The sequence below is a fragment of the Rhipicephalus microplus genome, unplaced genomic scaffold (assembly GCF_043290135.1).
Source record: "Rhipicephalus microplus isolate Deutch F79 unplaced genomic scaffold, USDA_Rmic scaffold_45, whole genome shotgun sequence".
NCBI classification, from domain to species: domain Eukaryota; kingdom Metazoa; phylum Arthropoda; class Arachnida; order Ixodida; family Ixodidae; genus Rhipicephalus; species Rhipicephalus microplus.
This window is the reverse complement of record NW_027464618.1, coordinates 24,044-39,607: the sequence shown is the minus strand read 5'-3', so window position 1 is coordinate 39,607 and position 15,564 is coordinate 24,044. Positions and strand designations below refer to the sequence as shown.

The 15,564-nt window shown below is 50.0% G+C and overlaps 1 protein-coding gene across 2 annotated transcripts in view; it reads left to right on the top strand.

Annotated features, from left to right (window-relative positions):
• Positions 1-14,603, top strand: part of LOC119163181 (uncharacterized) — an 81,669-nt gene extending 67,066 nt beyond the window's left edge. For both annotated transcript variants that reach the window (XM_075884731.1, XM_075884730.1), the window contains one exon: positions 13,947-14,603. In XM_075884731.1, the coding sequence (XP_075740846.1) occupies positions 13,947-14,324 (378 nt within the window). In that variant the 3' untranslated portion in view covers positions 14,325-14,603. The remainder of the gene's footprint in view (positions 1-13,946) is intronic.
• Positions 14,604-15,564: the final 961 nt, after the last annotated feature.

Below are 15,564 nucleotides of genomic sequence, written 5' to 3'. Positions count from 1 at the left end.
CGTAAGGCAAGACCTTACGTAACGGCGAACGAAACGGTACATACCGTGCTAGTAGTACCACAGCTGCAAGCGAGTGTATGTTTTTAACACACCAGCGTGGCCACATTGCGGATCATCGTGGAACGTGGCACAGATGTCACAGCGCAGATGTCGGGGAATGACGAGCAACCACTTACGACCCATCGAGCTGTAGTTTCGGCGGTAAAGCAGGTTATCCCGAATAGCGAAGTGTCCTGCTTGACGGCGAAGCGTTCTGGAAACTGGAGCGGGCGTCCGGTTAGAAACAAGTCCAAAAGAGAAGAAATCCAAGCATCTTTGCGTTGCTCGGAAGGCATGTCCGAAATGCTGATGGCCAAGGCAGCACTGGTGGAGATAGGCGAGCCGACAGGCTCTGAAGCCAGTGGCGAACGTGACAGGGCATCGGCGTCGGAATGCTTACGGCCAGAACGGTAGATAACACGGAATAGAACTCCTGTACCCGCAATGCCCCACGAGCGAGCCGACCATTAGGATCTTTTAGTGAAGATAACCAGCAAAGCGCATGATGGTCTGTTACAATATCAAACGGACGTCCATATAAATAAGGCCGAAATTTTCCGATTTCCCAAATAATGGCAAGGCACTCCTTTTCAGTTACACTGTAATTCTTCTCGGCTTTACTGAGGGTGCGGCTGGCATAGGCAACGACGTACTCGTCAAAGCCATCCTTGCATTGGGCCAGTATGGCCCCTAGCCCGACACCACTAGCGTCTGTATGAAGCTCCGTTGGAGCAGACGAATCGAAATGTCGGAGTATGCGAGGCGTGGTGAGGAGCCGTCGGAGTTCCTGATATGCATCATCACACGCCTGCGACCACGCTGACAAATCAGAACTTCCGGCAAGAAGATTGGTCAAGGGGGCGATAATGGAGGCGAAATTGCGGACGTAGCGCCGGAGGTAAGAACATAGGCCGATGAAGCTTCGAAGCTCTTTGATGGTGGTTGGCTTCGGGAACGCCGCGACTGCATTAAGTTTCGTAGGGTCCGGGAGAATGCCGTCCTTAGAAACTACATGGCCGAGAATTACAAGCTTGCGAGCGCCGAAGTGGCATTTCTTCAAGTTAAGTTGAAGTCCCGCCGTGGAAAGGCACGTAAGAACTTGCTCGAGGCGGCTGAGGTGGGTCGCAAAGTCGCTTGAAAATACTACAATGTCGTCCAAATAACAGAGGCACGTTTTCCATTTCAGACCTTGAAAGATGGTATCCATCATCTTTTCGAAAGTGGCAGGCGCATTGCAGAGGCCAAAGGGCATAACAGCGAATTTATATAGTCCATCCGGTGTTACAAAGGCCGTCTTCGGGCGGTCACCCTCTGCCATGGGCACCTGCCAGTAGCCGGAGCGTAAATCTATCGAAGAAAAGAACTCTGCACCTTGTAGGCAGTCCAGAGCATCATCGATGCGCGGCAGAGGGTATACGTCTTTGCGCGTTATCTTGTTGAGTCGGCGGTAGTCAACGCAGAACCAGATGGATCCGTCTTTTTTCTTGACGAGAACTACCGGTGAAGCCCAGGGACTGTTGGAGGGCTCGATGGTGCCACGTTTCAACATGTCGTCCACTTGTTCGTTGATGACACGGCGTTCAGCAGATGACACATGGTACGGACGCTGTCTTAGCGGGGCTTGTTGACCGGTGTCATTACGGTGAACGACCGCAGAGGTTCGGCCTAAGCCTGACTGGTCACGATCGAATGAAGAGCGAAAGCGGAGTAGAAGATTTATAATCTCTTTGCGCTGAGTTGGTGCGAGCTCAAAGTCGATGGCATCCGAGAATACGTCGAGAACAACATTAGGCGTATTGGTAGGAGTGACAGCACAAATTGGGAGCGAAACCGTAGAATCGGGTATAGTAGCCGGAAGAATGCACTCGTAAGGTTCGTATCTTCCCAGGCATTCTCCACGTAGTAGGGATGACGGGCTGTCCGAGGGATTGCACACATAAATGGCAGCGTGACCGTTGCGAAAAACGACGACGGCAAACAGAAGCATGATATTTCGACGGCACGCAGATGGGACCGATGGCATAAACAACACAGGTGATTTCGGGGGAGAGGCACACGACACCGAGACAACAACAGCTGAGAAAGGCGCAATGTCAACGTCAGAAGCAGCAAACACTCTACACGAAGCGCCATCGTCGGGGTCATAGCACGGCACAGATAATGGGAGTTCGGAACGAGCACAGTCGACCAAAGCAGAATTTGACGAAAGTCCCATCCAAGGATAACGTCATGCGAAGAACGGAATAAAACTACGAATGAGACGACGTACATCGCACCTTGAATGACGACTTGTGCAGTGCACAAAGCTGAAGGGTGAATATGATGGGACGTAGCTGTCTGCAAAGATAGGTCGGTAAGTTGCGTGGTCACTTTCTTCAAGTTTCGGCACAGTTTCTCGCTAATTACAGATACGGCAGCTCCAGTGTCAACAAGTCCGTGCACCTTAATGCCATCAATATAGAGTTCTGTTCGGGGGACAGCAGTTAGGTCTTGAAATTTTCGCTGCAACGCAGTTCTTGCCTCCGGAACTGCGCCCATCAGTTTTTCCCCTCGCAGTGGGCTGTTGCGGCGTAACATTGGAGAAATAGATCTGCGACGAGGAGAACGCGAATGGCTTGAGCCGGATGGGTGGCGACCTGTGCGTACGTCTAGAGGTGGATCGACAGGAACGGGATATCGTGGCTGAGTGGGCATGTAGTGTGAGGCCCCTGCGATGTCATGAGAAGGGAAGCTGCGACGGCGGCAGTGACGAGCTATGTAGCCTGGAATGCCACATGAAAAACATATTGGCCGATTATCCGGAGAGTGCCATTGGCTGACGGCAGGGGCACTTGTCGCTGAATAGGGTACCGGAAACGGTCATGCAGGTGGCGGCTTCATATAAACGTTCCGAGTTGTTTCGTATACAGCCGGAGACGGGACAGTCAACAAGCGGGCAGGTGGCATCGACGAATAAACGTGGCGAGTTGCTTCGTAGTTAGCCGGAGACGATGGAGCGCGTGGCCGAGCAACAGCGGCTGCATATGTTAGTGGTGCGGTAACAGATGATGTAGCCTGAGCTGGCGGCGATGCTTCGGCAACTTGCGATTCAATGACCTGGCGAAGCGAAGGCAATAAGGGTGTCATCGGCTCGGTAGTTCTGGTGATTATAGATAGCTGCCGGGCGACCTCCTCGCGCATGAATTGTTTTATGAGTGGCATTAAAGCAGAGTGGTCGGCAGTGTCATGGCGCCCCGCCGCGGTGGTCTAGTGGCTAAGGTACTCGGCTGCTGACCCGCAGGGCGCGGGTTCGAATCCCGGCTGCGGCGGCTGAATTTCCGATGGAGGCGTAAATGTTGTAGGCCCGTGTGCTCATATTTGGGTGCATGTTAAAGAACCCCAGGTGGTCTAAATTTCCGGAGCCCTCCACTACGGCGTCTCTCATAATCATATAGTGGTTTTGAGACGTTAAACCCCACATATCAATCAGTGTCATGGCGATAGTCGAAGGATGAGAGGTCCGCGGTGTCTTAAGCAGCGCAACGTCTAGAAGCACGTTGCCTACTTAGCTCATCATAACTTTGGCAGAGCTGAATCACCTCGGCGACCTCTGGGGACACTTCGCAGCAAGCATTTGGAATGCACCATCGTCGATTCCTTTCATTATGTTTTTTATCTTTCCTGCCTCATCCAGAGCCGGGTTGACGAGCTGGCAGAAGAAGAGCACATCTTCGATGTAGCTCGTGAAAGTCTCATCTGTTCTCTGTGCTCTGCCACGCAAGCGCTGTTCAGCACGAAGGCGGCGGACAGCAGGAAGTCCAAAGACTTCCGAGAGGGTTTTTGCCAATTCCGACCAGGTACTGAAATCACTTTGATGATTCCTGTACCATAGTTTCGCCACGTCGGTCAGGTAAAAATTCCCATTTGTGAGCTTATCGGCTGCGTTCCACTTATTGTACGCGCTCACCAGTTCATACTCGGCAATCCAGTTGTCCACATCTTGGTCCTCTGTGCCACCAAATATGGGGGGGGTCACGCTGCCGGAGAGCGCCAGCGCAGAAGACTGGTATGGGTGCGAGACCTGGAGTGGTGGCCTGAGACGGTCCCGGATCAGTCATCGCAGAAGGTAATTGGAGTGTGTGGCTACGAAGTTCCAGGGTGAGGACCAGATGTATCCCAGCACTTCCACCACTTGAAACGGGGTGTTGAACCAGCAGGAGTTGACTCGGCGAACGAAAATTTTATTGAGCGCATGGGCTAACTGAACGCAGGCCTGTGATCACAGCAAGTCTTCTTCCTTTTCTATATTCGAGCTCCATGCCCACTGCCCTCGTTACATTATATATATATATATATATATATATATATATATATATATATATATATATATATATATATATATATATATATATTGATACGTGTATGGAACTGTCGCCCCGACACAGCTGAATTGGCACCCAAATGAAGAAGACGACAACGTGGTTGTTGTGGGTTGGACTCTCGAGCTTCTCCCGTTGGCCTGCATGACTGTGCGCTCTTTAAGCCGTTAGCAAGACCAGCTCTCGGTGAATAAATCTTCCCCGTAACATCTTTTGGTGGAAGGTGCTGGGTCTTCACACAACTCGGCTCTGGAACTCTGCAGTGGACGCCAGCTTTGTCCAGCCGCGATGCCTGAAACTGGCACTCAGGCCTCGCCATCCGCGCCGGCTCCATCACCTGTGATTCCCCCCCCCATCTTCTCGACCCTGGCACGTTTTACGGGACGGACAGCACGGACGTCGAAGAATCGCTCGCATTATTCGAGCTTGTCAGCAAGCACTACAGGTGGGACGAAACGCTTATGCTGGCAAATATTCTATTCTACCTACGGGGTACGGCACGCGCCTCGTATGAGACGCATGAAGAAGAATTAACCAGCTGGGACACATGCAAGCAAAAGCTTCGTGATTTGTTCGGTCGGTCAGTTGCTCGTCAGATGGCAGCCAGGCAGGAACTCGCGTCGCGTGTTCAATCATCGACGGAGTCGTACGTCACGTACATCCAAGACGTACTGGCACTGTGCCGGAAGACTGACAAAAACATGTCCGAGGCGGAAAAGATCAGCAACGTGTTGAAAGGCATTGCTGATGATGCTTTCAACATACAAATGTGCAAGAACTGCACCACTGTCGACTCCATCATATCTGAATGCCGGCGATTTGAGCAAGCTAAAAGCAGGCGAATGACCCACCACATCGCGAGACTACCAAACACTGCTGCGACTTTGTCTTGCGAGGATTCTGCAGCGCCCCGTTCACTTGCGCCTCCTGCCAATATCGCAAGGATTGTTCGCCAGGAGCTGGAAGCCATGGCACCCGCTTCCTATCAGCCCCCTGCGCAAGACAACTGGACAACAGTCTCGCTTATTCAAGCCGTCGTACGTCAGGAGTTTGCTAACCTGGGCGTCCAGGTTCCCCAGCCCGCCAGACTTATGCCGCAGCCCATGAGCACTCCCGTCCACAACGCTGACCACCACTCTGCTCCACTTGTCGCTTCGGCAGCTTCGACTCCTCAATTTCCACCACGCTACCGAAATCCATCTGAGTGGCGCACGCACGATGATCGACCCATCTGCTTTTCTTGCTCTCGAGTTGGGCACATCTCCCGCCATTGCCGCAACAGGTGGTATTTCCGGCCAAGCTTTCGTAATGTCTATCGCCGTCAGGACCATGGACACTATTCGCAACCCGGTTCTCCGAATGACCATATTCTGGACCCTTCAGCTCGCCATTCATTTCTACGCTCCGAACCGTCCTACGCTGACGTCGTCGCCCAAAGAAACTGGTCTAGCCGCTCGCCGTCACCTCAGGGTCGGCCGTCACGCTCCCCTCAACGCCGCCGCTCTCCGTCACTGGCTTATTCTGGCCATTCCCCGGGAAACTGACGAGTGCAGCTCCTGGAGGTGGCGCTGCGTTGACGACTCGGAACGAAAACCCTCAACCGGCTACAAATTCAAGACGTAATTTACTTCAGGTGTTCGTTGATGGCCACGCCGTTACTGCTCTAATTGACACTGGTGCCCAAGTATCTGTTATGAGTTCTACACTTCGATCTCGCCTGAAAAAGGTTCTCACACCAGCTATGTTCTCTACTTTTCGAGTTGCCAACGGAAGTCGAACATCGGTGCTTGGTATGTGCACTGCCCGCGTTACTGTTGCTGGCCACCACACTTCCGTTCTCTTCGCAGTCCTCGATGCTTGCCCACACGACGTCATCCTTGGAATTGACTTCTTAACCGCCCACTCCGCCCTCATCGATTGTTCTACCGGTATCTTACTGCTCGAATTGCCTTTGTGCTCCGATTTCACTCCTCCAAGTCGCACTCGGCTACGATCCGTGGTATCTCTACGGCTACCACCCCAGGCTGCTATGTACATTCCTCTGTCGCCTTTCCCGTCCGTTCCTGATGGAGACTATCTGGTAGCTCCCCTCATTGATTTGACCCTTACGCACCACATCGCACTACCACATGCTATAGTGGTTGTGGCTAACAACACGGTGCTACTTCCGGTTCTGAACTTCTCTACGTCGACCCAAGTGCTTCCCCAAGGCATCACTTTAGCCGATCTTTCCACCCTTGTTGAATGTTCGATTCGTTCTTTTACACCCGACACTAAGACCATGGCGAAACCTGTCATCACGTCGCAAAATAAGGCGTTCCTCGACAAAATGATATCCAGCGACCTCTTACCTTCCCAAGTTGCTGCGCTCCGGGGTGTTCTACTTTCTTACCTGGATATCTTTGACGTTGACGACCATCCCTTGGCCGCATAAATGCCGTAACCCACCGCATCGACACCGGCGACGCCAGTCCACTCCACAAACGCCCTTATCGCGTGTCACATGCTGAGCGCCAAGTAATACAGACGGAGGTCGAGAAAATGCTGAGTAAAGACGTCATTGAGCCTTCATTGAGTCCTTGGGCCTCCCCCGTGGTCTTAGTTAAAAAGAAGGACAACACCTGGTGCCTTTGCGTCGACTATCGCCACCTGAATCGGATCACCAAGAAGGACGTTTATCCTTTACCCCGAATTAATGATGCGCTCGACTGCCTCCACGGCGCCAACTATTTCTCGTCCCTTGACCTTCGATCCGGATACTGGCAAATTTCGGTCGACGACCGCGATCGCGAGAAGACAGCATTCATCACACCCGACGCCCTTTACCAATTCAAGGTCATGCCTTTTGGGTTGTGCAATGCCCCGGCTGCTTTTAAACGTATGATGGACTCTCTTCTTCGCGGTTTCAAGTGGTTGACTTCCCTTTGCTATCTGGATAATGTAATAGTTTTCTCGCCCTCCTTCAAAAGCCACCTGTCTCGTCTCTCGGCAATTCTTGACGGTTTTCGTTGCGCTGGTATCCAACTGAATTCGTCGAAATGCTCATTTGGACGTCGGCAGATTAAACTACTCGGCCACCTTGTTGACGCCACTGGTGTTCAACCCGACCCTGACAATGTCCGTGCAGTCCGAGAATTCCCGGTTCCGCGTTCCACACAAGAAGTTCGAAGTTTTATTGGGCTCTGCTCATACTTCCGCCGCTTTGTCTTCAACTTCGCGGATATTGCTAGGCCCCTCACGGATCTCCTCAAAAAGAATGTGGCCTTTTCTTGGGGAAGGGACCAAGAACATTTCTTCGCGTCGCTAATTACCGCCCTCACATCACCACCTATGTTGGCTCATTTTAATCCAGCGGCTCGAACAGAGCTTTGCACCGATGCAAGCGGCCATGGCATTGGTGCTATACTCGCTCAGATACAGAATGGCACCAACCGTGTGATAGCCTACGCTAGCCGCCTTTTGTCGCAAGCGGAACAAAATTATTCCATCACTGAGCGGGAATGCTTAGCCCTCGTTTGGGCTATTGCGAAATTCCGTCCGTACTTATACAGACGTCCGTTCGCAGTCATCACGGACCATCATGCGCTTTGCTGGCTGTCGACGCTTAAGGACCCTACAGGAAGACTCGGCCGATGGGCACTTCGATTACAGGATTACGCGTTCTCGGTTGTTTACAAATCTGGAAAGCTGCACAGCGATGCTGACTGCTTATCCCGGCACCCTGTTGATCCACCTAGCTCCACTGATTTGGAATCCGATGCCTGCGTTTTAGCCATCACTGACTTTCTGAACGTGGCTGACGAACAGCACCGAGATCCATCACTGCTCACCATCATTAACCGCCTTCAATCGCGTTATGCTGACCCTTCTCTTAGCAGATACCCGCTTCAAAACAACGTTTTGTACCGCCGCAACTTACAACCCGACGGCGCGGAACTTTTAATCGTCGTACCGCGCCCCGCCGCGGTGGTCTAGTGGCTAAGGTACACGGCTGCTGACCCGCAGGTCGCGGGCTCAAATCCCGGCTGCGGCGGCTGCATTTCCGGTGGAGGCGGAAATGTTGTAGGCCCGTGTGCTCAGATTTGGGTGCACGTTAAAAAACCCCAGGTGGTCAAAATTTCCGGAGCCCTCCACTACGGCGTCTCTCATAATCATATGGTGGTTTTGGGACGTTAAACCCCACATATCAATCAATCATATCAATCAATTACTCATCGTACCGCATCACCTGCGAAAGGATGTTCTGCGACGATTCCACGACGCTCCAACTTCTGGACATCTAGGAGTCTTCAAAACTTACGACCGCATTCGACGACGAGTATTCTGGAAGGGTCTGTACCGCTCTGTTCGCCGTTACGTCGCACCTTGTGACCTCTGCCAGCGCCGAAAGAAGCCTACGACTCCCCCTGCCGGTCTTCTTCAACCTATTGAAGTTCCAGCCGAGCCATTTTATCGAGTGGGGTTGGACTTGCGAGGTCCCTTTACTATTTCTACAACTGGAAATAAATGGATTGCAGTGGCCACAGACTATGCCACTCGGTATGCAATCACTCGAGCGCTACCAACCAGCTGCGCAACCGACTTTGCTGACTTCCTGCTGTACGACATTATTCTCCAGCATGGCGCTCCGACTCACCTGCTCACAGACCGTGGTCGCTACTTTCTATCTCGTGTGGTTGATGATCTACTCCAATCTTGTGCTACGCGTCACAACTTCACCACATCCTACCACCCTCAGACTAACGGCCTTACGGAGCGCCTAAACCGCAAATTGACGGACATGCTTTGCATGTACGTATCTACCGACCACACTGATCGGGACATAGCTCTTCTGTTCGTAACTTTCGTCTACAACTCGTCGCGTCATGAAACAGCTGGCTACTCTCCTTTTTATCTTCTCTTCGGACGTCATCCCTTACTGCCCTTCGACACACCGCTTTCATCAGACCACCCATCCTCCACCTCGTACGCTTAGGATGCAATCACCCGTGCCCTCACGGCACGCACGGTAGCGCATGCTCGGTTATCGGCGTCGCAGACAGCACAGAAGTCTCTTTATGACCGTCGACATAGAGATGCCGTTTTTTCTGCGGGATCTCTTGTTCTCCTGTGGCTCCCATCTCGACGTGTTGGCCTCTACGAGAAACTACTATCGCGATACGCTGAGCCCTACCGAGTAATTCGTCAGGTCACACCTGTGACCTACAAGATTGCCGCTACCACAAACTCATCAGCTGCTGCACCCAGAACGGAAGTATTCCATGTTTCTCGTTTCAAGCCCTACAACGCCGACTCGCTCATTTAACAGGCACCGAGACGGTGCCTTACGGGCAGGGGTGATGATACGTGTATGGAACTGTCGCCCCGACACAGCTGAATTGGCACCCAAATGAAGAAGACGACAACGTGGTTGTTGTGGGTTGGACTCTCGAGCTTCTCCCCTTGGCCTGCATGACTGTGCGCTCTTTAAGCCGTTAGCAAGACCAGCTCTCAGTGAATAAATCTTCCCCGTAACTATATATATATATATATATATATATATATATATATATATATATATATATATATATATATATATATATATATATATATATATATATATATATATATATATATATATATATATTGGGGGCTCTAAACGGCGAGCGAGTGCCACGCCACGCTCTTGGAGCGAACGGACACAGTAGACGCGGTCGGTACAAACCAAACAACATACACACGTTTATTTAACCAATTTACAACGATGATATCATTCGCCGAATCGTTACATCAATCGTAATTAACACGCTACCATACAAACAACATAACACAATGAACATACAATAACATACTCAAGGCGGCGTCGCCAATGCTTGACTTACCACGAGGGCCCCCGGCGCGCAGGCCCTCGGTATATAACCGCGGTGCCACGCGCCGAAGGCCCACGCTAGACAACCGTTCGCGGCAACCGCCATGCGCGGGAGAGAGTAGCTCAACTCTTACCTGCCACCAAGGCTTGCTTCCGCCATGGGTCACTGCCAGCGCTACCACTGTAACAACCATGATGATGATAGTGGTACTCAACGCGAATACAACGCCAACTATTACCCGGTGTACAGTGTACTAGTACACTGTACCCGGTGGTTGTCACTCCTAAATGCGGCTTTTGGGCGATACATGTGCGCCACGCGGCGCAAACAACAATACAAGGGGCGTCAGCACCCCACAAACTAAAATGGGCAATTTTTTAAATGCGAAGCATTTCCTACAGACATTCGGCGACTTTGAGTGTGTCTATCTATCTATCTATCTATCTATCTATCTATCTATCTATCTATCTATCTATCTATCTATCTATCTATCTATCTATCTATCTATCTATCTATCTATCCGCCTACGACTTTTAGCTCTCCTGGCCGTTTCGAAAATGGTATCAATACTGAACTTGGTGTGGCATAACATGCCTGTATGAAGAACATATTTGACTAGTCATAACATGAAAATCATGACATGTATGTCATGAATGTCATGATTTACATTTCATGGTCCTGTAGCTCTTGCGGTAGTTTCGTTCACACGGCATGTTGCAAAACTGGCATGGTGTGACGTGATTGCACGCCGAACACAAGAGACCGACCCTAAAATGAAAATCATGACATGCGTGCCATGTAGCAACATGGCTGCATGCCACGCTCATGATGCGCTTCTGGCCGTTTCGCTAGCGTCACATATACGAAATTTGGTATTACGGTACGTGAATGGTGCAACCATGATAATCATGAGATGCGTGGCATGTAGCAACATGACTACATGCCGTGCTCATAATGCGCTGGTGGCCATTTCGCTAGCTTGATTTATACCAAATTTGATATTAAGGGACATGAATGAATAATGAAGGTATGATACTGGTGCAAACATGATAAACATGAGATGCGTGTCATGTAACAACATGACTACATGCTACGCTCATGATGCGCTCGTGGCTTTTCGCTAGCTTCAGAAGTGTCGAACTCAGTATTACGTGACACGAACGGACGACATAGGTTAATGACACATCCAAACATGATAATCATGACATGCGTGTCATGTAATAACATGACTAAATGCCGCACTCGTAATGCGCTCACGGCCGTTTCGCTAGCTTCACGCACGCCCAATTTTGTATTACGTGACGCCTATGGATGACGAAGGTATGTGACTTGTGCAAACATGATAATCATGAAATGTGTGTCATGTGAGAACATGACTACCTACCACAAATCAAGGCGCCAATGCATTTCGATGTCACGCGGTCCGCGTGCTGGTAGGCGTTCATTTCGTCACGTCACGTCGGCGTTGGCACGCCAGGCGCCGGTCTTGCCATGTACTCACAGGCGTGCGCCACACTGCATTGCTTTGACGCATGCGCGTTTCAGCGCGTCCGGTGTCCCTTCGTCACTAAAAGAGGGAGGCACAGCGTTGTCTGGGTAACGGATTGGGGCGATATGAAGCATGTCGCATTTCGCATCAGTTGCCGTCGGGCCGCGCCGACGGACGCTGGTCGCAGTGGTCGCGCCTGACGTCAGACTATAGAGTGCTCGCGTTTGGCTAAGGTAGCGTAGCTGCGCCCAGCGTGCGCGCGCGTCAACGCTACATGGGAGTATATAGGCCCTTCATGACGCGCTTGCGGCCGTTTTGCTAACTCCACATATACCAAATTTGGTGTTACGAGACGTCAATGCATGACGAAAGTATATGACTGGTGCAAACACGATAATGCTGACAAGCGTGTCATTTAAGAAAATGACAACATACCACGCTCATAGCGTGCTTGCAGCCGTTTCGCCGGCTTCACATATGCTAAATTTGGTTGTACGTACGTGACGTCAATGGATGACGAAGGTATATGACTGGTCCAAACATGATAGTCCTAACACGCATGTCATGTAGGAACATGACAACATACCCCGCTCATAGCGTGCTCGCGGCCGTTTCGCTAGCTCCACATATACTAAATTTCGTATCACGTGACGTAAACAAATGACGAGCGTAAACGACACATCCAAACATGATAATCATGACAAGTAAATCATGCACGGCATCAGTTACCTCCACCTCGTAACAGTGTGCTGATCTTAGAGTAACATATCAACCTTCCTCAATAGTGCTTCGCATATCATCGATTCCCACTGTATGTGGTATCTGCCAATTTTCGTTTATGGCAAAAAAGTTATTTTCTGCAAAAGATTCCGTCATTTTTTATAAAAGCCTGCTTTTTTCCAGAAATGAAGTTATGTGCATGAAACAGTTAACTGGTGATTTTTATAACAATTTCTTTATCGAACTTGTGATGTGTGGCTACAAAACGTGTTATTTGTGGCCTGGTTAGGGTTTCTGTGGCGCCAATGCTTGTGGAAGCACTTCTCCGTGGACGTGCAGGATCGGCAGCGGGTGTGAGCTAAACTATGCCGGAGACGCTGCTTCGGTGGCACGCAACAGGCCGGGCCTTTATGAAGAGCCCCACCTGTATTTGTAGTCATCGATGGCTGCTGTGGCAATGGGCACGTGATGGTGACAGGGAAGCGGCATGAGTGTAGCTTCGTGCGGCGTTGAGCGAACGCGTCAAGTGAGCTCTCCTCCAACGATCTCGCGTATTGCCGACGCGAGATCAGACGGCGAATATTCGTCAACATTCGCCACGGCGGTAACATTCGGTACGCGACCGAACTTGGGAGTCATACGTCACATCTTCAGGGTCTCGAATGTGAGGCACTGGGGTATCACGTCGGTTACGGTGCGAAGGCTCTCTTTGTCGATGAGGAGGTGACGTACATTCTCTGCAATTTTTTTTTTCAATAGGTGGCCAACTATGTCTTCCTCAAACATGTAAAGGTTTGACAGTCTTTCAGAGCTTCAAGACAGTCTCGATATATGCCGTGCACGTCTCTCTTGGAATATGGGCACGTAGTAATGGCGTTGGTTCTACTTCCTTTCTCTTTGCTACAGAGTCTTTGAAACCATTCCCCATTTCAGACATGAAGTGATCCTATGGCATAAAGGTGTCCTTGTGGCTCTCATACCACCCGAGTGCCTTTTTTGTCAAGCAGAAGACCCCATTGGGCAGCTCGGTCGTCATGTCCTCTTGGTAGTATTGGCTCACTTATTCACAGTGCGTAAGGCACTCGTTCACATCGTTGCCAGATTTGCCACCAAAATGTGCGAGGCACTCTCAGGTCCCTACGCAACCAAGTACAAGCTACCACCAAAGTTTGTACTGCTGGTACTGGTTCAGTGTCTCTGCTCGGATCTCACCAACCTAACGGGTGATTCATTTTTATCCGGTCTCATTTTTTATTTAATTAAGAAAAATTACACTATAGTTAAGAAATCACAAATTATGTCCGCTGTTCTTTTCTTTGTTTCACTATCTGTATGTGTCATTTGTTGTGTTGATTTGTGCACGTACTACATTGGCCTTTGGCGGCTGTAATGTTTCACCAGATAAGAGCTATGTCTGGTGGAAGTTTGTTAGCTTACCTCTGTTGCCGAAACTTTAAGCTTTGTACTGAGATAAACTACTTTCCACTACAGGATTTAGGCCTGGTGAGTGACAGCAACGTCGACGAGCTGTACCATACAACATATGCCGCACTGCTGTCGAACCACGCCCAAGCCCTCGGTGACTACTGCCACATCATGGTGGCCAGGCTGCCATACACCACGCTGCCTGATCGCCTCGACCTAGTGCCTGAGAAACGCTATCAGCTGCCGGAACACTTGCCTCTCCTTCTCCAAGCTCTACTCTATAAAACAAAGCTGCCGGTGACTGGTGCAGAATCGGCACTACACTCGGAGACATACACTCGTTTCACCACTGCTCTGGCTGATGCTGGAAAATTCGACAAGGAGAAAGGGTTTGCAGAAAACAGCATCTGCGCAAAGCTGCGGGCCATTCTCGCCCAATATTGACCACACTGTCCCTTCGATAGATTGAAGTATGTGCCGGTGGGACACTTGACTTTAATGTCCATACAACAGAATTTTTTAGGATGATGAAGGCTTCAAGAGATTAGAAATCACCTAACAGAAAAAGTTGCTGGAGCCAACGCTTTTTCATCAAGTTGGCTTGCCCCATCAAGTGGCTGAGCACATGTTTTGTAACGGTGACATTGTGTCTTACATAATTTGTCATTGCATCATTTAAATGTAACATTGTGTATTACATGATGTGTCATTGCATCATTTGAATGAGGCATTCTGTCTTACATTATTTGTAATTGCATCATTTTAATATGTTGTGCCATTTTTACAACGCTTGAGGTGGTTAGTGTCAAAGATAGGCTTCACGCTAGACGTAGTGGCCAGAAAAGAATTCATTCTTTTGTGCGGGAACACGTCAACATTTTTTCGTTTCTCTGCGGGAATACGTCAACTAATTTGCCAGTAGTTGCATGCCAGCTGACGGGTTTTCTTCAAACGCCATTTAGCATCAGTGTCACAACAACCATGACCCTAAGGTAGACACATGTTTAGATCGAAGTATAGTGCTCTGTTCTCAGATGATCACCTTTAAATGATATTGCCTTTCGGGCATGCTCATTAGCAAGTTGAGGATATGTCGGCAAGTACGTGCTTCATCACTGGACAAGCGAGATGCTACAACACACAATGAAATGGTGTCACCAAAAGTTGTCATGTGTTGATATGACCCCAGATTATGAGCTCTAGCTGGGCACTATTGCATATTGTTTAAATTCTCGTTTATGCCACCCTGCTGGTGCTTGTGCAAGAATGGAAAGACATCCATTTTCTAAAAGACAGCTGCAACGACATAGTCTTGGTGACGTGGCAGTTGCGTTATATTGCAGCATTTAAGCGTGTTCTCCATTGCAGCAATACACAGCTGCTATCAGCACAGTTTGGCCTAACTGCCCAATGGGAAAGTTGGTTTTTGAACTTGCTTAAGCACAGCAAACTGCTTGCAGTTATTCCGCAGTTCCGATGAAGGTGGATAATTACGATGAAAATAGATCCATCTGTCTGTGTGTCCGTTCGTCCATCTATTGAACACTCCAAGTACCACCATCTCGCATCTTTTCAGCATATATTCCCCATATAGAAGCACCGCCGTCCAGTGGACATTCCAAGGACTAAACGAGACGTGGCACACGCACACTTTCCTACGGCTTGCGCTTCGGGTCTACTTCCC